The sequence below is a fragment of the Semicossyphus pulcher genome, unplaced genomic scaffold (genome assembly GCF_022749685.1).
Source record: "Semicossyphus pulcher isolate SPU_LCO1_2020_fin unplaced genomic scaffold, fSemPul1.0.p SCAF_14, whole genome shotgun sequence".
NCBI classification, from domain to species: Eukaryota; Metazoa; Chordata; class Actinopteri; order Labriformes; family Labridae; genus Semicossyphus; species Semicossyphus pulcher.
Genome location: NW_027211648.1, coordinates 5405392 through 5432077, shown reverse-complemented (window position 1 = coordinate 5432077; position 26686 = coordinate 5405392). Strand labels below are relative to the sequence as shown.

Here is a 26686-nt window from a genome sequence, read left to right as displayed (position 1 = left end):
AAAAAAGGTCCATGTCGGCACTTAATAACCCTGATATATTGATTTAAAAATGTGAATACAGGTCTGAATTTATGGGCAGAAACTGTCACAAAGAATGTGCGAACCAACGGTGTGAAAATGGCTCCCTGAATGCTCTCGTTGCCAGTTCTGCTGCAGAGCCGTAAATGTTTGGAAAGCTGCATGAACTGTAACACCAATCATGTGGTGTGAGCTGCCGCGCGCAAAAGTTTCCTTTTGTTCAACTTTTTTCTCGCTATTTCCTTGTTTGGCTGCGATTGTGACAGATTTGTTTAAATGTGTTTAAATCTATTCCCCGTCTGTTCGAGTGAAACAGAGAAAACCATCACAGGTCAGGAGTCAGAGTCCCCCGGGGTGTGTGAGAGCAAACTGGCTGCGGAGCGACTACTGTATAAAGGGAGGAGGAGGAGGAGGAGGAGGAGGAGGTTTGGCGGGAGGATCGACTCTGTAATCCAGACCTGCTGAAATAACAGAGCGGGCTGATTCGGCGCTCGGCTCGTTCCCAGTCTGGTGTAATCACACGGCGAGCCAGTGTTGACAGGGGCCCGTGTTTGGCTTGGATGGCTGTGCTGGGGACACAGCGTCTGGCTGAGGGGGGGGTGGCGAGGAGGAGCGGTTTAAAAAGGGGGGGGCGCAGCTACCACGGGACACATTGACTTTGTGACCTCCTCTTTCTTGCCCAGATCGCAGCCAACACAGGAGCAATCACAGGTCGTAAAAGGTGCGTCTGCCTCCGCCGCTCTGATTCCTTTGGACACCCCGCCATAACCCACCCGACTCTCTTATCCCCTCCTGTTTTCGTCCAGGGTGGATTTACGCTGATAAAACAACAGTAAGACGTTCGGTCTCTGTTGTGTTTCTGCCTCTCTCTGATGTCTTGTTCGGAGATTAAAGAACAAACGCAGGGAGGAATGTGGAGCTCAGGATTACCAAGCGAGCGCAGATGACAGCGAGCGGGAAATATTTGGAGAGGGAACGCTACGATTCCATATTCACACGCACAGACGCAGCTTTTGACGCTAATGTGCCCCGTCATGATATTTCAACACCCGGATTCCTCCGGTGTACAGCAGCTCCACATGAGCGGACAGTCGGCATGTGACCGATCGGTTTGTGCAAACTCACACGTCGCTCTGGTGCGTGTAGACCCGGTCGAACAGAGCCTCCGGAGCCATCCATTTCACGGGCAGACGACCCTGCAACAACAGAACCGCTTTGGTCAGCAGAACCATTCTGTACAGAGCAGACAGCAAAACATAGACCCGAGCACACAGTTTGTTCTGCTCCCACTGTCCTTGAACTCATCACTAGAACCTAGGATACACTGATTGAGCCTCTATAGAGGGCCGTATCTCCTCTCTAAACTCCTCAAATCCGCCTCTTAAGGTCCCATTACTGCCACAAGAATGTGTGAAAGACTCAAGGGCATTCATCAACATCGTATTGATATTTTATATCATCTCATTTCTTGGTTATTATTAATATCACAGTGTGTGCTGTCCTTCATGGTTCTGAATACTATTTTCTATACAAGCCACTGTAGCTCTGTGAGTGCCTCTACGTGCGGGGGCTTAAAACATTGTTATAAAATCTACATCTTCTATCACATAACTGTATTTTGTAGCCTTGGATTATCTCAAACATCATTTGTTAATGCTGGATCTCTCTGTCCTTCTACTACCTGATAAAGAGACTTAAAAAACAGCAAATTGAAGTTATTACTTTCCTGTTAAGAGAAGTAGAATTTTTAATGCTACAATAAATGATCTCACTCTTACAGCCCAAAATGATTCTGTTTGTCTGACAGAGAATTCGACGGACTCACGTTGGTGGTCTTTTTGTAGTAGTCTATATTGTGCACGTCTCTGGCGAGACCGAAGTCTGCAATCTTCATAACGTTGTCCTCCGTCACAAGGACGTTCCTGGCAGCCAGGTCTCTGTGGATGCACTGAGGGGAGAATGACAAACACATCAAACACACGTATGCACAGGGATGCACTGCAGACTGACAATTTTCACTCAACTTTCTCAGACTTAAGGACTCCCAGATTTTGACCTTTAGCTTCAACACTAAAACCTTCTCTTAAGAGAGACTCTTTCAGGGATAAGATTTGGTAAGAATTTTAACTTAACTTTAACTTTAATTTGTTTCATTTACCTGACTTTATCTCTGTTCCAACAGAGGTTGATAATTTGTTGGCCCTGTCTAAAAAGCCTTCTTATTTCCCTTTTTCTTCTTAAAGAGCAGCTCCAGTCATGGTTAAGACATATAAAATGCTCTTTTTGAAATAATAAATTATTATATACCTTTAATTACCTCCCAGGGCATCTCCTCCTTCTGCCTTATTCAAAATTCCCTAATCTGCATTAGCCCCGCCCACGATGCAAATTTCCGACCACCCCCCTCCGTCGCCAAAACAAAACACGTCTCTGTCGTCGTTTAGTGGCAACTTGTTGAAACTTAGCTAGCTTAAAATGTAGTAATTAGCAGTAGTAACGTTAACGTTAGCAGTCAGTAGTGAGTTTGCAAAAGTTACGATGGCGGTTACAGCTGGCTCGCGCATCGCTGAAGTGGTTGCCATAAGTTACACATAATGACATGCATAGCGTCGCCCCGTCCATTAACGGGATTGGCTCCTTAGGTTTGTGACATCACAAACCTGCCAATCTGAAAACGTGTTGTTCAGCCTGTCCTTGGTACACTGCAGTTTAAAAGCAGACAGGCCCAGCCATGGAGATGACTGCTGATGTTGCTCCGATATGTCTCGTAGCACATGAACACCACATGGAGATGTTTACAAGGTAAACACTTGATGTTCACTGGAGGGGGTCTTTAAGTTTAAAAAGTACGTCAGAGCATCCTCATGTAGGAAGATAATAAATAAGTGAGAGTCCCTCGTCTGTGCCTGCATACATCCACATACAGACACTCAGTCAAACAGCACACACTATTTGCATATCAGCATCATCCTCACTCTGACCTTCTGCGAGGCGAGGTACTCCATGCCTCGGGCCACCTGGTAGGCGCAGGACACCAGGTCTTTGAAGGTGAGCTGCTCGTCGGGGATTTTACACGTATCGAAGGAGTAGTCCATGCCCGGCGGCCGGCGCGCCCGCAGGTACTCCCTCAGGTTACCTTTAGAGGCGTATTCCACCAGGACGTACAGAGGACCTGCGTGCAGCACAGAACACAGAGTCACCTTCAGAACATAGATTATAAATGTGTTAATTATCTCCTCCGGTGTACGCTGAGGCCTCACCGTCCTGCGTGCACGCGCCCAGCAGGTTGATAATGTTTTTGTGTTTTCCGATCATCTTCATCATCTCCATCTCCGACACCAGGTCTGATAAATCTTTGTCCGTGGCATCATCTGAGACAAACAAGAGGATGAAGCCAGATCAGAACAAAAGACGACACACTTTATCAGGACAAAGGACTAAATACAGTAAGAGCCAGAACAGACAACGACTTGAGATGTGGCAGATATGAGACCAGACAAAGAATAAATATCACTACGTATTCAGGGAAAGGAGGGGGAAAATGTACTTCAGGAAGTCACCTCGCTTTGTGCATTCAAGGTCGTGCATTTACTCCACAACAATCACTTACCTTTCAGCATTTTCACAGCAACAGTGAGCGGCTTGTTGGGCTTCTCCTTGTCGATGCCGACAGCCTCCGCCATCACCACCTGGCCGAAGCAGCCCTCGCCCAGAGGTTTACCCAGAGTTAACCTGGAACACAAGCGAGACACTCGTAAGCAGTTTTCAGGGTGTGTTTGCACAGACTGTATAACAAGTTTATAACATGACCCATCAGTTAGGAAATCTCTCTACTAAAGCCTTGAGTTTGGAATTTAGCCGTCACCATCCTGGGTTTTTCTGAACCAGAAATGACCATATTTGTCAAATTCTCACATCTCTCTCTTAGTAGACAGCCGCCCACGGTAGGGTCTTATCAATCTCAAATAGCCACTCCCTACACATAGCCTGCTTTATCGTCAATTTTACTCTGAATGGGAACATAATTTAGAAATGAAAATCATGCTTTATTAAAGAGAAGTTCGGAGGTAATAAATCAAGTTAGAGGTCGGCTCATTTACATCTGGTTTCATAAAACGGTTTACAGATTCTACATGTACAATCTGTAAATAGATATCCGTTTTTCAGAGATGCAGATTTTAGGAATGGCAAGTGTTCTGGTTTCTGTTTGAACTACGTCTGTCCGAGAAATATTGACCAATCACATATCAGCAGGCTGCGGTGTATGCAGGAAAAACAGTCTGTGTGGAGAACAAAAGCAGGTGGAACGTAATCCGCCGTAATGACATCCCTGCTCCCATCAGCGTGATCTGACGACGATCTCTATAAACAAACATCTGCAGCAAGTTCAGCTAACATCCGTTCTTAATCTAAAATTCAACCTGAGATAAATCCCTTGACGCTGTGTCAAGAAAGCTGTTCAGAGTTTGGATTTCCCGACTTCCTCAAATGCATCATTAATGATGGACCTCCTGATCAACAAACGAGCATTTTAAAGTAGTTTTCTTCTCCTCTTGAGGACAGACCTGACAAAGCTTCAAGTTAACTTTTTACTAATCTGCATCATGATGTTGAAATTTCGGCAAAGGTACGACCCGTTAATTAAAGTCAATCACAAGAAAAACGTTTTATTTTTCTGTAAACAATTCAGCACGCGGAAAAGTCTTGATTAGAAGTTGTTTATCGCTAACAGCTGGCTAAACCGGAAATGCCCGACATATTCACCGTTGCCCCCAGAGGCTATATCCTCGTCAGACTACAGCTGATGCGATCCAAGATTGCATAAAATGCAACTCCTTTTTGCGACCAGTGGAGTCGCCCCCTGCTGCCCATTAGAAATAGTGCAGGCACTTCTGCTTTGGAATCACGTTTGCAACCAAGAGGCTACCACCACTTCTTACTGTCTGTGTGTTTGTAATTCCTCTCTGCAGTTTTCACTGACGCTGATTGGACTGCCAAGCACACTGACTGTGAGGGAAGGTGTCACGGTGACCTTGATGTATTGACGCCTCACACGTTTTCACGGCACATCAGGGTACAAGGACAACAGAGCAGTACCCGTCAATTCTGAAATATGGTGCTTGGAAGATTAAAACTAAATTAAGCCGCAGCGGACCATGTTTGCTTTCTGACAGCCGTGTAAACAGCAGTGACGAATTCAGATCTGTGGGACCATTTTTTCTTACCGTGTTCGAGGAAACTCCCATTTGGGGTCGGAGGGCAGCTCCAGCTCCGAGACGTTGGCCAGCATCGGGCCGTCGCTGGATGACAGGCGGGCGATCCGGACCAGTGGGGTGTTGGAGTTCATGGAGGAGTTGGAATCCAAGGACACCTGCTTGGGTGCAAAAAACAGACTGTTATAGTCTCTGAAGAGGGTGAGCTGATGTGTGTTTAAACACAGAGACAGAGGGAAGAGAGGAAGCTTAGTTTGACCTTTGACCTAACAGAGAATTTAGCGTTCTAACACAGCAACTGAAATTTTAAATATAATTAAAGTGCATATTTCCTTGTAAGATGCTGGAAATGTTTAGACTCTGGCTTGTGGACAAACTGTGTGCGTGGAGATTCACTTTTCTTCTTAAATTTATAATGGCAACCTTGGTTCAAGTTTTTGCAGCGACAGACTGCAAACATCAAACATCGTGGGGCCAATGTCAGAGCTCGTTCAGCAGCTCAGAGTTTCTGTCTGACTTCTGACACCAGCAGTGACTTTTACAAACAGCCGGCCTGTGGCTGTGCACAGGAGGAAGCACACGCTAACAAAGACGAATGAAGGTGGAAGCAGAGGTGGGCGAGCGAGCGAGCGCGTGGCGAGCCGGGATGGACGTCTCTATCCATCAGAAAGCTCCATTCCCCGACCGGTGGTCCTCCCGCCCCGAGCCCGCCGTCCTCCCACCATTTATCTGACGGCTGGGGGGAGCTGGTGGCTCGGGCCCTGCTTTTGATGAATCTGTTTGTGTCAGAGTCCGCCTGCTCGGCCCCTTCAGGTGGGGTCCCGAAACAAACATGGCCACTTACCAGACATCCCTCCTCGGCTTCTCCATTGGAGGAAAAAGAGAAAAACGCTTGCATGGCTTAAAAAAAAGACAACAACCCTGACCACAATTTCAGAGGCATGAAAAGTAATATCTGATAGAACATGCCGCGGGGTTTATGGGAGATTTAGTCAGAGTTATGAAAAAGAAAGGAGAGAAGCGGGAGATTAGCTTTACAAAAACGAAGCAAAGATTACAGAAAAATGCAATAAGATCTTCCCTGCACTGCCTTATAAGAGCATGTATATGAAGGGAGCAGAAGAGGAGAGATTTAGAGGCTACAATTAGAGCGTCTTTAAAAAGATGACCTACCTGATATGACCTAACAAGACTGCTTTTGTGTAACAAGTACTAATTAGGTAAAATATGTTTTTTTCCCATCTTTCATTCCAGCTGAATCCTGACTTTGGTTTTAGAAGACGCGTGTTTGTTTTCCAAGAACAAGTCACGGTTTCTTCTTCTCTAAAGTGCATCTTTTTCCATTTTTAGGAGCACAACCTTCAATTATGAGGCTGGAACAACCACGCAGCGGCTGTGTCCTGCACACCGCGTGGATGATGACAAGCTCATCTGCACTTTAGTTAGTTTAGATGATCTTTGCATCAACAATTGCAAGAAACCAAGAGAATGAGGGCCACACTGCACGGCCTGAAGAAGAAGTGAAAGGAAAAAGACGCCGATGAGCTCCGACTGAAGTCTTTTGATGAGAGCAGAGAGGAGTGGAAGACGAGGATGAAGGAGAACTAATGAATGTGCACAGGGAAAGGTTCCCCGGCCTGGTCCTCAGGAGACTTTTCCCTTCTTGGACATGTCTGATTCTCGTTCCTGTTTTGACTCGTCCTGGTCGACCCGATGATGGATGTTGACTCACCCTTTCCCCTCCTCCTGCTTGTCTAGAAAGTGCAACCGCCCCGAACAGGCCTCTCCACTGAATCTAACACCGATAATACAAGTTTAATAGGTATCTTATAGCAAAAACACTTTTTAAAGGGCCAGTTCGCCGATATTCAAACTCAGTCCTATCATGCTATTATGGGGAGCTAATGCCATTATGGTAGACAAAGAATGCAATTTCACTCTGTGCCTTCGGAGGATGCTATCTGCTTCTCCAATGGGCCCTGGAAAACCTCCGCCAGACGACGTAAAACATGTCATCTGGCGGAGGCCAGGGAGCTCGCTAAACTACACTTCCTCAATCTAGGACGCCCGCCTCCGATGTCATGTCTCATTCAAAATCGTCAGGTTTGAAATGTAGACTGCAGCCCTGAAGATTTTTTAGACGATCCACCGGTATATTCTTGTCGTATTTCAGATTCTGTACCGCTCTGAGCCGTGGCCTGCAGTGAAACGGTCGTATTTCACTCCAGCGTCTTTCGCTGGGCCTTTCATAGAGAGAGAGAGCTATTTGTACAACTTTCTCCACATCTATGGCGCCAATTTCAAATATTACACCAGCTTTGACTGACAGTGGCTTTTTCCAGGGGGGAATTAAGATACAGAACCAAGTCTATAAATGATCATCCACCCGATTCATCAGATCGGGATCTACTTCAGAATTTTAACCTCCTGAAGAAACGATCTCTTCCTAAATTACACGTTGGTCGTTTTGGAAAATGTTCCCGCAAAAAGACGGACAAAGAGAAAAAGAGAGAAACTTCGAGGAACAGTTTGAGAGTTTAGGAAGAGCTATTTTTCTTCGCATACTTGAAGACCGGTAGAAGACACCACTCTTGTGTCTGTTAAATATGAAGCTGGAAAAAAGGGGGGGAACTAGATTAGCCTAGCATTTATAAACAGCTAGCTTATTCCCCCTCTTTCCAGTCTTTATGCTAAGCTAACTGGCTTTAGCTTTATATGTGCCAACAGAACGTTATCAATCTTGTCATCTAATGCTCAGCAGAAAAGTTACATTTTATATTCACCAAAGTGTGATAGTATTCCTATATTCCGTGGACTTGTTTTTGGTGTATTGCCTATTTCGAACTTTGGTCTTGGATTCGGCTCCGACCCGACTACAGTTGGTCCTGAAAGCCGCCCTGAGACACAATGACGTGAAGAGCTCTGCAGACTGCGGGCTGTGCTGCAGCTGCTCCACTTTCTGTTTCTCCCCAAACAGTTGAGGCTGGAGTGTGCGTTACACCGAGAGTGAAATCTAAAACTAACACTGACAGTCACAGGAGGGCATAAATATCCCTGAGCTGAATCTGCTCCAAGATAAATGCGAACACATGTCACCAGCGTGTTGCCTTCCAGCGTCCGCAAAACGTCATCGAAACAGCAGGACGGAGAGAGAGATCCACGGCGGATAGACGTTCAATAAGCTTCTGTATTTGCTTTTACTCTTCACCTCGCTGGGCTCTGTCCTGTGTGCACTTGTTCTTTGCGACTTATAGAAGATAAAAAGACAGATATTAGAAATATTGCTCTTCTGCTGGTTTCTCATTGTGGCCCTGATGCTGAAAAATGACACCATTTTTCCATGACTCTCGCTGGCTAATTCAGGGTGCTTCCTTCAGTTAATAACATCACTCCCTCCTCGACTGCTGGGGTTGTTTGCAGTTCAGTTTGAAGAAGAAAACTGCTGAAAAAGGCGTCTAATATTTCTGTCTTAAAAAAGAGCTCTGTGTTAAGTCTAATTTTAAGTTTGCTACTCGCTAAGCCAGAGAGACAGGAAGCAAGAAAAGGAGGGGAAAGTGTTCATACGAATCTTGTATCTACTTTCTGTTACCTGTCTCTTGAGGGGGAACTTGGACAGCTTTTGCACGGGCGGCGTGGGCAGCGTCTTCTGCGTGGTCATCCTCATTCGGCAAAGGACGACGATGACCACGGCGAGGATGAAGAGCACGCAGCCCGTCACGTAGATGAGGATGTCGGCGTAGTAGTCCTCCTTTTCCGGGCTCACTGCTTTGAGGGGAGGACGTCGAGTGTCAGTCAGATAAAGATCAGCATCGTCATTGAAATTTTTATACTTTATCATTAATTAAAAGAAAAATGTCTTTGCTCAGTAGCACATTTCACCCCAACAGATTCAGAGGGGCAGTTTTCTCCACGTCTATAAATCACAACAGGAACAGAGCACAAAGTCTGCTTGTAGTTTTATGCTTCAGCAGGTAATTGCACCTGTGATATGCTTCTCCCCGGGGAGGTAATTATAGCGTTGAACACCGAACACAAAAATGTCTTTAAATTGCCTTGTAGCCTTGAGACATTCTAACAGACGATCTGCTTTGATTAAAAAGCGGCATTCGATGACGGCTGGATTGTATGTTTGCTTTGTCCAATTAAAGGGGCGTTGACACAGTTGCAACGCACTTAAAATGTGTTAACAAGTAACAATCAGCGATAATGTGCAATAATAGGTTTCAAAATGAATGTCAAAGATTGTGCAACTAAGCAAAATATGACATTGTTAAAAATAATTACAGGAGTAATCAGAGTTTATAACATCTGAGGTGGAAAATGTAAGACCCAGAGAGAGGAGGAGAATATACCTGGAAGCACCGTCAGCCAGGCAGAGTGGTAAGCAAAGCCGATAGAGTTCCCTGCCAGGCAAGTGTACTCGCCCGCATCCTCAAAAGACACATTGGTCAAGAGGAGAACCTCTAGCTCCTTATCTGTTGTGTTAATACCAGCCGTCTGTGGAGGATGAGAGGGGAATAAGGTGGAGGAGAAAAAAAAAGGAGAAAGGAGAGAGATATCATGAGCCCAAAGCTTCTTAGAGGAAACACCAAATACACCCTGGAGGGAAAGGACAGAAGTGAGGGTTCGAAGGCTGTACTCTCTTCTGCTGATAGCACCGCCACCAACACCTATAAACACCCAAGCAGCACCTTCACCACGCTGCGAAAGAAGCTTTCACTTTCAAAATGTCCTTCTTATCAAGTAATTTTGACGTTACCTTTCCTTATTCAGTCAAATTGCTAAATTGTGTCTTCTTATATGTAGAAATGAAACAAGGCTGAAATCTTTTACTGTAAAGATTTTAAGAGTTGTTTCTTGAAATCCAAATTTTAGTAACCTCAGTAAACGCCAAAGAAATACTTGATAAGACGTACATTTTTGCAGTGCTTTTCTTCTGACAAGGTCGGAGTTTGCTTTCAATCGCTCCTCCAACAAATGTGCTGAAATTAAATCAGTGTAAAGTTTCCCTGACGCCGAAGCAAAGCAGTTCCCTTCATCCCACAGGCCTTATCTACAGAAATGTTGGTGCCTTGCGGATGTGAATTGTTTGGTTGTTTAGACCTCTCAAAAGTCTTAGATGCAGTAATGTATTATATTTATATCGTTGAGCTTCAAATGTGGACTTTAGGGTGTCGTGTTTGAAGTGTTGTAGCTGTTTATTCAATACAAATCAGTTTGTTTCCTTTGATCTGCAAGTTTTTCTTATTTGTAGGGGTGCCTCAGGGATCGACTCTGGGTCCTCTGCTTTTTTTGTAGATTATATTATGACTGTTATATTATGATCAAGTTTTAAATGGTTTTAGAGTAGTTTGATACACCCTTAAGATTGAGCCTGGTTGATTATAAATAACCTTGAAATTACTGAACTGCATCACTGCAGTTGTGGCTTTTCCCTTTTGACTAATGGTTTGTGTGATGACCAGTGAAGGGAGTCCTTTTTTGAAACAGTGTCTGATGTGGCTTGGTAGGGGGTAGGGTGGGGGGCACTCATTCCCAGGGCCTCAGTAATGAACAGTGACATCCAGACCCAGTCATAAATCCGAGTGCTGCTGCATGCTCTCATATAAAAGCACATTAATACAGCTGGTGGATGCACTCCCAGGGAAATCAATACTCGTCAGTGTGTGTGTGTGTGTGTGTGTTTGGTTTGGTGGCGGCTTTCATGTGGGCTTTTATCTATTTCTGTGTATATGTGAATGTTTGTGTCTAAAGGTGGTTTGTGAGAAAGCGAGGGTGAGACTTTTGAAGTTATTGCAGTAATTAAAGTTGTGTCATTGTGTTTGTTATTGATCGGGAAGGAAGACAAATTGGCACCGGGCGTTAAAATGGATGATAGCCACTAGCTAACACAATCTGAGCGTTTAAACTTTGCTTTAAATCGTGTTTGTGTGTCTCTGTGTGCGTTTGTCCTATCAGCAAGCCAGTGAGCTCATCCAACCCACAACCAAGAGGAGCCCTGCGGAGAGGAGGAGACGCAGCAGAGGATCAAATGTGCTGAAGGCGGCTGTCGCTGGGAGCTCAGGATTTACCTGCTTTGTGCACCTTAAGCCAGAAAGCGTTTTCCGACTTGCCTACAAAGTTGGAGGCGCGACACCAGTACTTCCCGGCATCTTTGTGTGTCACGTTGGACAGTTTGAACTTACTGTGGGCCTCTGTGTGTTTACTGACAACACTCTGTGAAGGGAAAATTGAGAGCCTTTACAGCAAGCGCCTGCAAGAACACATGTACAGAACATATATGCAAACCTGGACACAAATTGAAAGAGAATGTAAGCAGGCGAGGTAATGCTTGTGAACTCAAATTTACTGTCTTTTTGTTACTTACAATGCTAGTTAGCTTTCGCTGTATTTCCTCGATTCAATACATTTTGCCTTTTGCTTGAAACACGCAGATATGGCTGCTTTACTTATTTGATTTTCCCTTTATAATTATCAGTAAAAGGCGCATCAAAAGTAATATTTAATCCCTTTTTAACTATTCCAAGTATAATATGAATGCTGAACTTTACTCTCTCATAGGCCTTAAAAAACTGCTGATTTACATGGAAACCGAAATAAACGGCGCATGCACGGCGTACCCTGCAGCCTGTGTGTGAGATTAAAAGCATTACAACGTCAAAACTGTAAAATCCAAAACAACACACACATATACACACTGTACACTGCATAGTAACACAAGCTGTCTATTGGTAGATTAAAGGCATTACAGTACGTCAATCTACCCAAAGCGTGAGCGCAGAGTGCACGCACTAACACGTGCTCACGCACACACATTGCCTGTGACAGCCTCTCTCCGGCAGAGAAACTGTCGATGAATAATTAAACAGGCAAAGCACATAAAGGAGAAAACATATCATGCTTTATGGTTGCTTAATGAACATCCAGGGCTCGGCTCCAGACGCCTCCCTCTCCCTCCCCACGCCGGGCGAGTCGCTCATCGTTAACTCCTTTTCCAGGCATCAAAAGAGCGATTCAGGCATCGTGCATGACTCCCTCCTCCATGCACACGCAGCTGTATTTAACTCCTACAGGATATATACCACACATGAAATGTTGCAAAGAGTCTGAATGAACTGTGGTGGGGCCAGAGAGTAGAGAGAGAGAGAGGCACACACACATCTCTGTAAATACTGTTTCAATTATGTGGTAGTCGAAAATAGAGCGTGGAGCCGCGGTCTGGGCTGTCAGGCTAGCTTTCCCCCCTCTCCTCTTTTTGTTGGCCTGTCTTTCTCCCCCTCTTTCTCTCTCTGTCTTTCCCTCCTTCATCTCTAGAAGTATCTTTTTTTTCTCTCCCTCCGTCACCGTCTTCTCCTCTCTTCCTCTCACTCCTACAGATCTGTCTCATGTCGGAGTTAGAGCGAGAGTAAATTTTCCAATTTGCTCTGGAAACGTTTGTGTAACACTTTGAAGCAGCTGAAGTCTCTATCGAATGCTGTCAGGTTATTGTGAAGTCTACAGCAATATGTTACATTTAAAGAGAGAGACATGTACTTATCACTTTTTATTATGGATGCACGAAACCGGATTTTTTGCTGATATTCGACATGCCGATATCTTCCAACCCTTTTGCCAATTTCAATGCCGATATATTAGGCGCATGTTTTCTTCCACCTAATAGCAGAGAACATCGAGTCTCCCCTGCAGTGGAATTGACATCACGCCCCACTGGCAGATGCAGAAATAACATAATACAGTGCTTTTTAAAATGTACACACTCTCTGGGCAGTATAAGAAAACTATTTAAACTTAGGTTGTGTACAAAATGCCGTATTTATTTATATGTAACATTTTCTTTTCTGTTTTAGGGAATCATCGGGCATTTAGACAAAATTAAAACGATGTTTTATCGGGGGAAAATATCGGCAGAAAATATCAAAATATGTCATTTTCAAGCTATAATATGCAGATACCGATAACGTGCTGCTAATATCGTGCATCCCTACTTTTTATGCAGAAAGAAAACAGACTTAAGTGTCAGATGAATAAATCATAAAACTAGATGTGCAAGCGGGCATATTTTGTTGCATTCGTCAGGGCCAGGCTAGCTGTTTCCACCTGTTTTCAGTGCTTATGCTAAGCTAAGCTAGCTTGCTGTAGCTTCAAGTTTCCCGTACAGATATGAGCATTAGCTCTTCTGAAAGGTTTCTCAAACTATTAGAGTCGTGATGGTTCTTTTAACGTCACTTTGTGTTTCTCCTTGTACTGCGGTGCGGAGGGGAAAGTATGCCACTAAAAGCACATTAATCATGACACCATGCTTTCATGCCATCTGCAGGACCATCTCTATATTCTAGTCTCTATGTAATAAATTATATAAAAAACATGATTAGAAAACTTGTTACAGTATCACCCACTGAGAAGCCGGGGCGAAGAGCGCCCCCTGCAATGTTCTTAATTAAAGCTTCATCTGAAAATAATCCATCAGTGATGCAGCAGGTTGCAGAGATGAGAGCCTGAAGACACTCTTCCACCTTCTACCTTTCTAACTCAATTTACTGCTGAAAAAAACACATGTAGACGTACGTTTGAAAGCCTCAAATCCATCACTAGATGAAGCGAGCATGTTTGAAAGGGTTTGTGTTTCTTTATTCCTTCTCTTGTTTCAGTTCCCTTTTATTTCCTTCTTTCTCATTCCTTCTGTCTCTCACCCCGCCTTCCACTCATTCTCTCGCCCTCCATCTTTACCCACCACTCACACATTCTCCCTCTCTCTCTCTCTCTCTCCCTGCTGACTTTGCCCTTCCTTGTGCTCCTCCACTCATTTTTTCCATGGCTTTTTTTGGTGCCTCTTCCCTCTCTCCTCCTCCTCCTCCTCCTCAAACCACGCGACGCAGCACATCTGACGGCAGCGGCGGTTTACAGAGCCCGTCTCTCTCCCTGCGTTGCCGCCACCACGGCAGTTAACTTAGTCCAAACCAGATGTTTGTTTTATTCCCTCGCTCTCTCTAGAGGCAGAAAAAAGAAAAAAGGGGGGGAAGGCCAAATAAGAAAGCAAAAGGCCTTCTCGGTTTGTCGATGGGAGTCTTCCCTCTCTTCATCCCAAATAAAAAAAGCACTCCTCACAGCAGGCTGAGGGTGTTGTCGTCTTTGGTGAGGAATGCTTTCTACTCTATTCTTGAGCAGCAACACAGCCTGGGGAGGCGACACCTCCAGGAGCTGCTCTTTAACAGGAGCAAACCCTCCTAAGGCTCTCTGACGCCTTCACCACTGAGTTTATTTTACCTTCATTTCACCGGGGAGTGCTCGTGATTGAGAAATGCTTTTTAAAGATGCAGCATCAGAGCGACCGTAAAGGCTGCAGACACCATGTATGAGGGAAAGCATACAATACAGGGAGATCCAGGACAGATGGACACACTCTTTAGAGTCTTGCATGTGTCTTGGAATTGAAGAGCTCATTCAGTTCAAGCGAATCTGCAAGATGCATCAATTTTAGTTTTGATCAAATTTCGACTACAAGTGGAGCAGGTATGACCTTAAAAATTTCCCAAAAACGCTTTATGCTTTTGTCGGGGCTTCTATCTCATATATTTCTTATTTGTTTTGTCTCCTGGATTTTTTTTATTCCTCAAAAAGTCAAAATGAAATTCAAGATGTCCTTCGTCATCAAGTGTGAATATTTGTGCAGTTCAGGAAAACATTGCAAACATTGCTCATTATAGCTAGCTTAACAAATGTGCAGTAAAAGCCGCAAAGCATGATCTAAAGCATGTAAGAATAAATGATTGTCTCTACATCTGTGAAATTAAATACAGTGGTTAATTTAACTATGAACAGCAGCCAAAAGTAAGCGATATAGCTCTGACCTCTTGGCTGATTAGTCTGTTAAACTGCTGAGTAAACGGTGTGGATTGTTTTAGTTCGACATTATGACAATAAAATAAATGCATTAAGGTTGGCAAGAGATTCTTACCATCTATTGCTGTGGCAATAAAAGAGTTAAACTGCCATCCTCTTGCACAAACCGCCACAGCTGTACAGGTCTTCAATTACACCTGTTTTTGTTTTTATATCTTTTTCTTATTGTCTATTTTTTTATCTCTTTATCTACGTAAGGTCCCTGACAGTCTGGGTACTATTTTTAACTAGCTTATTTTTTCTTCCAGTTCTGTGTTCTGCACCTAAACACAAAGTCAAATCCCTTGAACCTACTTGGCAATAAACTTGATTCTGATTCTGAATACTGAACTGAAGATCAGTTTCTATAGTTGATGCTTTCAGAGCAAGAACAATGTAACACATGGAGTAAAAATAATAATCCACCTTTAATTATTATTGACTTCAATTGAATCCACCTTTGCCACACGTTGATCATTGCTAAAGCCAATAGTACATTAATGAGTGCCCACTTCTATATGCAGAAGCATGTATGCATAGTGTAGCGTTCGAGGAATGAGCTTGTTAATTATACTCCGCAGCAAAAACAGCCCGTGGGCCCTGCAGACCCACCTGCTGTAAAAACTCATTAAACAAGACATTTAGGAGGGATTAATTATGAGTGAGGATATCGACTCTACTCCAGGCTGGTGAGATCGGGACTCATTAGGAACACTGAGCATCAGGCCGCAGACCCACCTTCAGGATGTTGACGTAGGGAACGCCGTCGGGGCCGTAGCGGCTGCCGTTGACCTCGATGTGTTTCAGCCACTGGATGTGCGGCTGGGCGTCGCTGTAGACCTTACAGTGGAACTCCACGTCGCTGCCCACCGCCACCGTCTGATTGGCTGGAAGGCCGGCCTGGAGGATCGGCCTGTGAGGTGAGCGCTCTGAGAGAGAAAGCGTGCAGGAATGATGTGCTGCAGGAATGTAGATGCTCGATAGCCTTAAAACATATATCTTCCTTCTGAAATTCTCCTGGGTTTTTTAAACCATGGTAATTTATTCCGTGTTTACTCAGAAGCAGAAGTGAACGTAAATGTTCCCGTGTGGTTTACCTAGCACATCCAGCTGGTAGGTGTGGGTGATGGTGCCATACTTGTTGTGCACCACGCAGGTGTAGTTCCCCCGGTCTGACGGCACGGCGCTCTCCATCACCAGACTCCACTGCTGGTGTCTCAACTGCGGAAAGGAAAGAGGTATATCAGAGATATGTCATAAAAAAAACGTTCAGATTTTTTACAATATTTCAAGAATACTTAGGGAGAGTTTGGTGTCTCTTTTACTGCCTATTAATTATACTCCCAGTCATGATAAAAAACAGTGTCACATCAAGTTTATCTATTGGTGTCTGGACTGCACACTTAATCCTGAATTGAAACTAAAATAGAGATGGACTTTGTAGAGATAAACGAGCGCTCTGTCCTGAGAAAACCCTCGTCTCCAGCGCCAGTTTCCTCCCTTCTCTCCCTCCTTTGATATCCTTTGGTATAAAACATCACAGAGCAGCCAGGTTGCTGTGTGCAGCGCATGTTTACTGAGGCGCAAACCTCCTTTGAACAAACATTTAAAATGATAATACAAGTTTAATCCCCTTTTATTAATTGCGCACTGGTTGACGCAGAACAGACGACAGATGAGCAGAAAACTATCTGTGACGTGGTGTAAACGTCTCGATAGGAAGCAGCTCTTTGTGCCCACAGAGGAGCACGGAGATGAAAGTCTGACTGGTGTCTGCTGCACTTTGGATCATATTTTCAAAGAAATGTTTTTACGCTGAAGAAGATGTCAAGAAGAAAAGTGACGAGACAAACTTCTCATGATGCAAGATGGCTCTACAAATTGCTAGACAATAATGGCAGGAGTATTCATCAAATCACATGGGACAGTCAGCCCTAATTAAAGTTCAAACAATGTATTTGATAAAGCATTAGCATAAACAACAGCTAATGTTAGCATTCAACTGTTAGCTAAGAATTTATGCCTTCCCTATTGTATTGTATATCACTCTCAAACAGTAATGTTATCATTTAGCCCCTAAGTGTTAAATGTGGCTGAATGCTAACATTAGCTCTTGTCTTACAATAGCTAGCTACTAGATCATAAGTAATAATTGAGCCAAATTCCTTACTAACTTTAATATAAGCTAGCATGTGGCTGAATGCTAACATTAGCTGTATCTTACAACTAGTAGGTCATAAAATTGAGCCAACCCCTTACTAACTGTAGTATTAGCTAGCATGTGGCTGAACGCTAACATTTTCTGTTGTATTACAATAGCTAATAAGTCATTATATAAGTTATAATTGAGCCAGCCCCTTACTAACTGTAGTGTTAGCTAGCATGTGGCTGAAGGCTAACATTAGCTGTTATCTTACAATAGCTAATAGGTCCTAAAATAAGTTACAATTGAGCCAACCCCTTACTAACTGTAGTGTTAGCTAGCATATGGCTGAACGCTAACATTAGCTGTTGTCTTACAATAGCTAATAGGGCATTACATAAGTTATAATTGAGCCAACCCCTTACTAATTGTAGTGTTAGCTAGCATGTGGCTGAATGCTAATATTAGCTGTTGTGTAACGGTATCTAATAGGTTAAAAAGTATGTTGTTTTAACTTAATTTATGGTTAAATTTGGTTATATATGTTTTCATTTTCTTTGCTGAGCATCAGTAAGAGATGAAATGATTATTCTCAGATGTCTTTCATTTATAAAGCTTACAGCCTGAAACCCAGCAGTGACATGATAACATCATTTGAGCTTCCTACCCTGAGCTTGACGACAGAGAAAAATGGCTGCTGAATGTGATCAATTTTTAAACAGAATGCACATAGCTCAAAATATTTGAGCAACCTGTTAAACTTATAAAAATGTTGATATAAAGAATCTCATGTGGATTATTATCATAAGAGAGGCAGCTGAGTAAAGGCTCTGCCTGCTCTCACTGCAGGCTCAGAGATTTTTTCTTTTGCAGCTCTGAAATTGCTTCGGCTGTGGCAGTCAAGAGCAATCCATCCCCAGAGAGACGAAGGGTAAATTTTGCGTAGTAATTCAAACCAGGTGTGGCTTGATGGAAGCAGCAGACAGATACTAACTTGACAGATTCAGAAGCTGAGAGCGAGCGGCCCCGGCACAGCGAGGCGAGAACAGAGAACCTGCTACGCATCGATAGGCAGAGTCTCCACGGGCCAAGAGGGACGACCTCCGTTGCTTAAGTGGAAACATGCGCCGCTGTGCTCACTGCTGCGAGACAAGCGTGGAGGGAACTCCTCCGAAAGAGGTCAGAATTGCTAAAGACGGGAGAGGGTGATGTCAACAAAGAGGCTTTTCAGGGTGGAACACTTAACATCACCTGTGTCGGAAAATGTGCCGACCCAGAGAGGGGGCTTAGTGTTTTCACAAACGTTTAACCCCATGCGTTTAGGTAAGAGGCCAGCCATTCACAGACCCTATACATTTGTAGGTCGAGGATCTCCTCCCCTCCTCCTTCTCCCGCCGCCTTACAGTACACACTCTCGACTCTCTCTTTTGGAGGCGCATGCGGAAAATACTGTAACAGTGTAAATATTATGCCTGTGTGTGCGTTTCTGCAGTTGCATGGTAACATAGGGCCAGGCAGCCTCGTTCAACGCTGGCAAATGGTTTTTTCAGAGCGGCTGGCTCCACCCCGTCTACCCCTCTCAGAGCCGAGGAGTCAAACTGAAGTCAATGGCTGCTCTCATGAGCAGATGAGTGACGCCTTATGCTGCGGTCGCCGAGCCTTGAGTGTAGAGCTGGGCATAGAGGAGAAAAAACAGAGAGGCGACGCGTGAGGAGGGAGCTAAAAGGTGGTAAAATACAAGCTGAAGTCGACGCTCAGAGGCCAAGACCACCAACAGAAACAGAAGGAGGCTGTGATCGGAGTTATGGTCTTGTATCATAAAAATACCTCATTTCAGGGAAGGTACATTTACTCACTGCAGTGACAGTTTGAAGTACTTTCTTTCTCCCAGATAGAGATTTCACCTAAGCACTGCTGTCGTTGCTGTGCAGATTCAGATTCAACATTTGGCTTTCTTTCGGCTGCTGTCAAGGAAAATCTCCTCATGCTGCCTCAGAAAGAAATCACTGCAACTTACAGCTAAATACAACATGAATATTTGATCCAATCTGAAGAAGGGCGTGTAATCCTTTAATCTAATCTAACAGCATGAAAATACAACAACTGCACAGGCCAGGCTTTTAACCAACAGGATTATTTCATCTTGTTTTGTATCTATTCCATTGTTTCTATTGTGTGTATAGTGGCAGTACATGTCCCAAATACTTTATACCAAGTTAATAAGAAACTTTTCGATGCCCTGCTGCGTGCGACGGTTGTGCACTTTTATTTATTCTAAAGTGAGACTATGGAGCTTTGAAATAAGGAAATAAAACAACCTCCCCTGACAGATAAAAAGTTCAATTCAGACGCAAAAAACATTTTTTATTCTATTCAAAACAGAATGCACTAAACACCGAGTCAATGCATGTACCACTGATTTACTTGTTAATGTTACGACCTCACCACAGGCTCAAATCAAAGAGGCCGAACACAATGAAGAGTCAGAAGAGTTGCCACAAAATTTACAAGAAGAAACCCACAAAAAACCCAGAACAAAACTAAACAAAGGGCTGATGGGACGGTTAAACCAAACAAAAGCAGGTAGGCACTCAGACCAACCCACAAAGAGCCGCAGGACCTGGTGCTTTCCCTCCACCCAAAACCTCAAGCAATGACATTCATATTTAAATCACCACAGAGCCCATTTCTCAGCACGTCTATGTTTCATATTTATTTCTTATTATTGTATATATACTGTGCAGACTCGACACTTCTTACTTCTATATATATTTCCTATATTTCTGTGTCAGAGCGACTGTAACGCCCCGGGGATAAATAAAGTATTTCTGATATTTTGCAGCTTTCAAAAAAAAGAAAGTTTTCAAAGATTTCTTTAAGAATTAAAAGTTGAAAACATAAGTAATCAAATACACTTTACTTTGCAACATTATTGATTCACTATTTTCCAATAACTGTCAGATGTTAAACATATTTCCATAGTCTCCCTTTAAAACCTTAAATCTACTGACTGCAACTAATAGAGAAAGGCAATTTTCTTTAAGGTTATTTATTCAGCCTTTTTGTCTAATTAGAGAGTAAAGTGACAGGAAAGGGGAAGCGAGAGCGGGGTGGACGTGCACCAAAGGGCCGCGGGTCAGAGTCGAACCTGCAGAGCCTGCGGCTACTCCACCGACAGGGTTAAGCAGCACCCAAAGGCAATCCTCAACACTTTAATTGAATCGCTTATTTGTGGTAATTATCGACTTTGAGTGACATTTCTCCTTTAATTCCCCACGGCACATTTAATTATTTTCTCCATACAATGCCGCCTGCTTTCATTACCATGTTACACTGGCTAACCCCTGTTGAACCTGCAGAATTAAGTCTCCAAATGTGATAATCCCATCCACTCCAATCACGCCGGATTCCAAACAGAATTAAATTATTAAGGAGCTTACGTTAGAGTCATACGAGGCTTTAAAGGTTTTAGGACTTTGGCTGTGGACCTACAGAAGGGCACAAGCCATGGGAATGGACGAGGAGTTTCACACTGCAGAAAGTGTGAGTCTGAAAGAAAAGAGAAAAGAGGGGCGGCGCGGGGTTTGAATTGAATTCAGCAGTTTGTGCATGAAATCACAAGACAAACAAAGTGGCCGGCCTTATTTGAAGATCTTTCTGCTTTCCTTACAGAGCCTGCCATGGGAAACTTTGAAGCTAGCTCAACCTTTTGGCAGATTCTTTTACATATTTTAATCCAAACAAGCATTTATGACTCAAAACGGCCCGTAAAGACCGACATCTTTTGCAGTGTAGCAGTTGTCTGAGAAAACACAGGAAGCTCAGCTCCCTTAATAGTCCAAACCCTCCGTCTTCACCCCACAAAATAGCCCTGTCAGAACCAGCGGGGCCAGTTACCAGAATTTATGACTGTGTCAGAGCGGACCAGTGGCCCGGATCCGTGCTACCGTCTAATTTGACCCACAGAGAAGCGGAAACAGATAGAGGCGGCCCTGAGGGCTCGCTATTAAAGCCGGGAAAGTTTGTGGGTCTATTGCCTGAGTTTGGCTCTACATCCTCTTGCATCAACACAGAGGAGACGACTGTAAAATTGGAAGTATGAGAGTTCAAAGGAGCAAAAAATGGGCAAGAAAACCTAATAAATGGATAATGTGTCTTTTGATATCTGGGGTGTATTTAGTTAAAGCAGCGGGGGAGAGAGGCGAATGACCGCGGCAGGTCTACAATTAAAACAGTCCAAAAATAATCTTGCAAAGTGTAGAAATTCCAACGCGCCTACAGAGACTCACAATCCGGCCTGTGTTAAAATGTGGATCGGAAAAACAAGGATTTAAAGTGCTTAAAGTCTTAAAAGTAACAGTGTGGAGCCGCTTTAAGAGCCCTGCTTGGAAACCTGTCAAAACAGGGATTGAAAAATCACTTAAGCAGCCAACGACCTGGTTCCAATGAAACACAATAATTACATTGTCAACTTTTGTCCCGCTTGTGCCGCCGCAGTTTAGCATGAACACAATAAAATCCCTTCCGCCATATGTGGCAGCACACAACAGCATTGGCTCTGGCTGTCAAAGGCTCAGGCCGGCTCAATGGGCCCGCAACACGCCCATCTCTCCCCACCTCCATCTGATGGCTCAATAGAGAGGTGAACTTTAACCCCCGGGCCCTGCCCCTCCGCAGCAGACGAGGCTGTGAGCGCCACAGTTGTCTGGGAAGGCGCACAATAATCTGCCCCGCTGGAATTTTATTTTCCATTTTACAAACGAGGCACACATCCTATTTACCGATTCATTTAGTTTCGACAAACGCGGCGTTTAGTTCCCCGTGTTGCATTTCAATGGACTTACAAAGTGCTCGTAGGAGAGGAGTGAATGTCTGAACAACCTGCAGGGTGCTCATGGGAAGGAATACTGAGAAGATGTTAGCAGGCCTGTAAGAAGGAAAAACATGGACTTAAAGAGAAAACTATACGACTATGATCTTATAAAAAAACTCAGTTAGCCTTGATTATAGTGCCAACCGCAGAAACTAAAGAGGGTATTCTGTCCATTGAGACACTTGTAATTGACCCTTACTCTCATAACTTTTCTTGTAAGTGATAATCTCGATTATCTATCGCTGAATGAGGTAACACAATGGTGATGGAGCCTATGGCCCACTGATGAAAGCCTTTGCATTTGCAGTATTACAGGCTGGGCGTCCAGTTAGTGACGCGTTTTCCATCAGCCAGCAGTGGTTGGTCTGCCAGAGAGGGTAGGCGGAGCTAAGCGGCTGCTTTTCCGCTCTCTGCAAGTGTTGCAATTAAACAGTAATCTGCTATGGCTGAACAAACAAAGAAAAGATGGATGACTACAGATACAACTTCAACAAGAAGTGAAAATCCAAAGAAGAAGAAACAAACTCGACGCTCAGATGAAGCAAACAGTCTGAAAAGGAAAGCGAACGTCAGCGAGGAAAATCAAGAGTTGCAACCGGAGCCAACCGTGGACGTCACACATGCAGCACTGTCTGGATATCTGGGAAGTGTGCTCCTGCAATTACCGTTTATCACCATAGGTGGCGCCAAAGAGAACATACGTGTATAGTTGATTGTTACCTATCCATATATGCCTATTTTTGTTTTATTTCCTGGTAAAATTTTAAAAATGTTGGCGGCACATCCTGCACATGGGGATATTAAAAACACTGTTAAATATTCACGTCCCTTCCCTGTGATGCACACGACCTACAAGCTACAGCAGTTATGATTTGCCGCTGTGTTTGAGTTTGAATGTTCTCACATTCAGGACTATTGGTTACCATCAATATAAGCATCAATACCTCCAACTCTTCTTCTTGGATTTACAGAAAACACATGAATATGAAATATTCAAACAGCTCTCTGCCAGCCATCTCAATGCTTTATATGCTAGGAACGGGAGAACCGGTCTGCCGTGATGCATCCGTAAGCTTCTGGGATATTTTCTTGCAGGAAGTGAACACAGAGACTTTAATCTCCTTTTTATATAGGAGATGAATCTGCTTGTTAAATTGGATGTCTTTAAGAAGAACAAAGAAGAACACAGTGCATCCTTATAAAGGCCACTTTAAAGTGTAAAGATGTATTTTTGCAGGAGGTAATGGACCCTAATGTTCCTTTAAGTCAGAACTTTCTCTCACACGGCTGCAGATCTGAAGGCACTCAGCTCTGACTACCAGCCAGTTTGTCATTTCCTCTGAGTGGCTGAGAGGGCTCCATTGTGTTGATCAGCATGGATCAGTTAGTGAGTCAGCTAAAGTCACACACACACACACTCCGAGCAGTGAGAGGCGTGTGACAAAATCACCCGTTTAAACCATAAAACATCAGACACAGACGGGGAGTCATTCAGCTGAAATTAAGCACGGCTGTCAAATCAGAAATCCAACCGGTTCGGTGTGAGAGGAAGACGGCTTCACCTTCAGGACCCTGCTGGAGGAATAAAGTCTTTGGAAGGCCATTGTCAGGCTGTCAGGACTCAGGCTGCCCCCCCCCCGCTCTAACCCCACCCAGCACCCGTCTAACCCTCACCCTGCTAGATGAACTCATCACAGGCAGAGGTGAGCTGGGGTGAGGAGGGCTGTGACACGGGGAGATTGAATGCACTGCAGAAAATGTCCATCACGTGTCGGTGCACACAATGACGATTCAATCTACTGCCAGTTTATGAAAGACTATGATTGTTCTTTAGGTCGTTCTTCTTGATGTTTATTATATTCATTTTTATGCTACGAGGTGGATAATGTTTATATTTTTAAAAATGTGTGTGCATTAAACTCCTGCGGCTTACACAGTTACACACTTTCAATCCCTGACTGCTACAGTCACATGTCGAAGTGTCCCTCGGCAAGACACTGAACCCCAAATTGCTCCCAAAGGCACAGCCATCGAGTTTGAATGGGCATAGATCTGATTGGAGACTGGCACTTAGCCCTACGCCATCAGTGTGTGAATGTGCGTGTGAATGTGACATGTAGTGTACAAGCGCTGGAAGTTGGAAGACTAGAAAAGTGCATTTCCCATTTACATAGACCAAGATAGTAATTAGCATTAGCCGCATTAGCCACCATGACTGATGACAAACCCTAAATGTAAAGAGGCATTTAAGGAACAAAGAATCGAGACACCAAATTGCTTTTAATAGCGTTTGACTGACAGGTGATCTCTGGGAAACGCAGTGCACAAACACTGACAACAATGGCCCGGAGGAAAATGAGCATCTGATGGATAACCATGTTAGAAATTAGGGGACACTATCATTGTGTTCGGCCTATCACTCATGTTAATGTGACTTAATTTCAGTGGCCAGGAGAACGCTTTAAATAAGACAAAACTTTCTGCAGCGTTAGAGAGCACTTTTTGCAGCGTGCAGGGTGGCGGAGGGGTTAGCAGAGGTTCCGACACCAGGACGGGGGTGAAGCCGTTACCCCTGACCTCCCCGAGGCCCGGCCGTGTCACAGGCTTGTCCGTCACCCGGCACCCTGATTCTATAGAGGGTGACCTCTGCGTTCACCTCCCTCGGGGCCAACGGCGGCCACATGGTGACTGGCTAACTGGATTTTAAAGTCTCCCCGGGACAGGAGGGAGGGAGGGGAGGAGCGTGTGATGAAATCCTGATGAAGACGCAGAGAGGAACGTCTCAATAAGCGCCACCTCGAATCTCACATCTCCATCAGACTAAATAACTGATTCACACTTTTAAAGACACATACATTGTTGTTATATATATTTATACTTGTTTGGATTGCTTCAATCTATACCTCGATTATAACATGTCCTATTGCTTGGGCATTTTGTCCTAATGAAGGCCCCTACTTTTAGCCTGGGTGGCCACAGTGGGAACTTTCTTGGTGCCAAGCTCGGCCCCGCTGAGCTATACAGAGCGGAAAATGTACAGGAATTTGTCTTGTTGGCTTGCTGACAACTTATAGTGTCACAGCTCACACTGACACAGCACACGGCCAGCAGGACCTCACATACACTGCACAGGCTTACTATGGACAGTCAGCTATACATATCACCCTCTAATTATACATTTAACACCCCAAAGGAGCGCGTGTAAAAGCAAGGGAGTTTACAGAATGGCTCCTGCTGCAGAGGGAAACTGAGAGGTATAATAACTGCGTCTGCAAAGTCTGCTGAAAGATATCACGCTGATGAGGCTGACATTAATATCTTAATACGGCCACAGAAACATCTCTATTGCCGTCTTCGTGACTCATTAAGGACTCAGTTGATGCTTAAAAAAACATAACAGGAAACTCTATCATTAAAAAAACTTGCAGCATGAAAAAAGCTGCTGTTGTGGAGACACTAAAGTCCAGGTTTGAGCGTCCTGAGGGCTGGTGACAGGTGTGTGTGTGTGCGAGAGAGAGAGAGAGAGAGTGGGGACAGAGGGAGGGAGACAACTGCTGTTGGTCTGCTGGGAGCAGATGTTGGAGATCTCTGTAAACTGTTAATAGCTGCAGGATCTCATTACATTTAACTCTTTAAATGCCGAGCCTCCGCTGGGGAGAGGGCGCCTCTCGCTGCCTCTCACCACCAGGCCGACGCATGTTTACTCAAAGTTACAAGATGCACTTTTCAGTGCACCAGAAACTATGTCAATGGCCACTTTGCGTTCTTCAGCTTCTGCTATATTTACGCTACGTGACATTTAACCAAAGCAAGACTGTGGATAAATAACTCTTCCTCTTACACAATGTTTAATTCATAAGAAAGCAAGCCAGAAACATTTCACTACGACTAGCCGCGCAGCATTTCTGCAACAGCTGGATTTAATTCGGTACTAGCTTATATTAGCTAACAAACTTAAGCTAAATATTGCTATATAACAGAATGACACTTCCCTCCCAGTGCTACTGCTATGCTAAGTTTAGCATTTAGCATTAGAGTATAATAGCCACTTGTTGCAGGCGTTGCTGTTTAGCAAAAGTAGTGTACCCTTGCTGCACTCCCCGTCTGCCTGGGCTGCACGACATGTTTGGACCAGGACTTGCTGCTTAATATTACAAAGTCTGTATTTCTTTATTTTGTGCATTTCTAATAAGATAAGATAAGTGAAAAGTGAATTTACACCAGGACTTAAAGCACTATGACACTTTAACGCTCACTTATTATAGATATAGATGGTCCCAGATGAGCTTCTCTGTGAATACAGAGTCTACATTTAAACACAACGACTTAACTGAGAAGGCTCTGCTACCTTGGTGTCAGTCACAAGATATTAGAAGTTGTGTACAAGAGCCTTGTAGAGAGCGTTTTCACTTTTCACTTGAACTGCAGATCTAAAAACAAACTCTCTAAGATCATAGTCATGGCCAGTAAAATAGTTGGTGTAACTCAGACGTCTTTGAACCAACTTTATACTGAAAGGACGAGGACGAAAGCGGGGAGCATTGTGGGTAACAGCTCTCG

The 26686-nt window shown here is 44.1% G+C and overlaps 1 protein-coding gene across 2 annotated transcripts in view; it reads right to left on the bottom strand.

The window, feature by feature from the left end:
• Window positions 1–26686, bottom strand: part of fgfr3 (fibroblast growth factor receptor 3) — an 84066-nt gene that overhangs the window by 10676 nt on the left and 46704 nt on the right. The window contains exons 5-14 of one of the 2 annotated variants that reach the window (XM_069662142.1): window positions 16208–16331; window positions 15849–16039; window positions 9584–9728; window positions 8821–8993; window positions 5244–5392; window positions 3629–3750; window positions 3279–3389; window positions 3000–3190; window positions 1844–1966; window positions 1144–1214 (exon numbers count right to left, since the gene is read on the bottom strand). In XM_069662142.1, the coding sequence (XP_069518243.1) occupies window positions 1144–1214; window positions 1844–1966; window positions 3000–3190; window positions 3279–3389; window positions 3629–3750; window positions 5244–5392; window positions 8821–8993; window positions 9584–9728; window positions 15849–16039; window positions 16208–16331 (1400 nt within the window). The remainder of the gene's footprint in view (window positions 1–1143; window positions 1215–1843; window positions 1967–2999; window positions 3191–3278; window positions 3390–3628; window positions 3751–5243; window positions 5393–8820; window positions 8994–9583; window positions 9729–15848; window positions 16040–16207; window positions 16332–26686) is intronic. The other variant, XM_069662143.1, reaches the window with a different exon arrangement.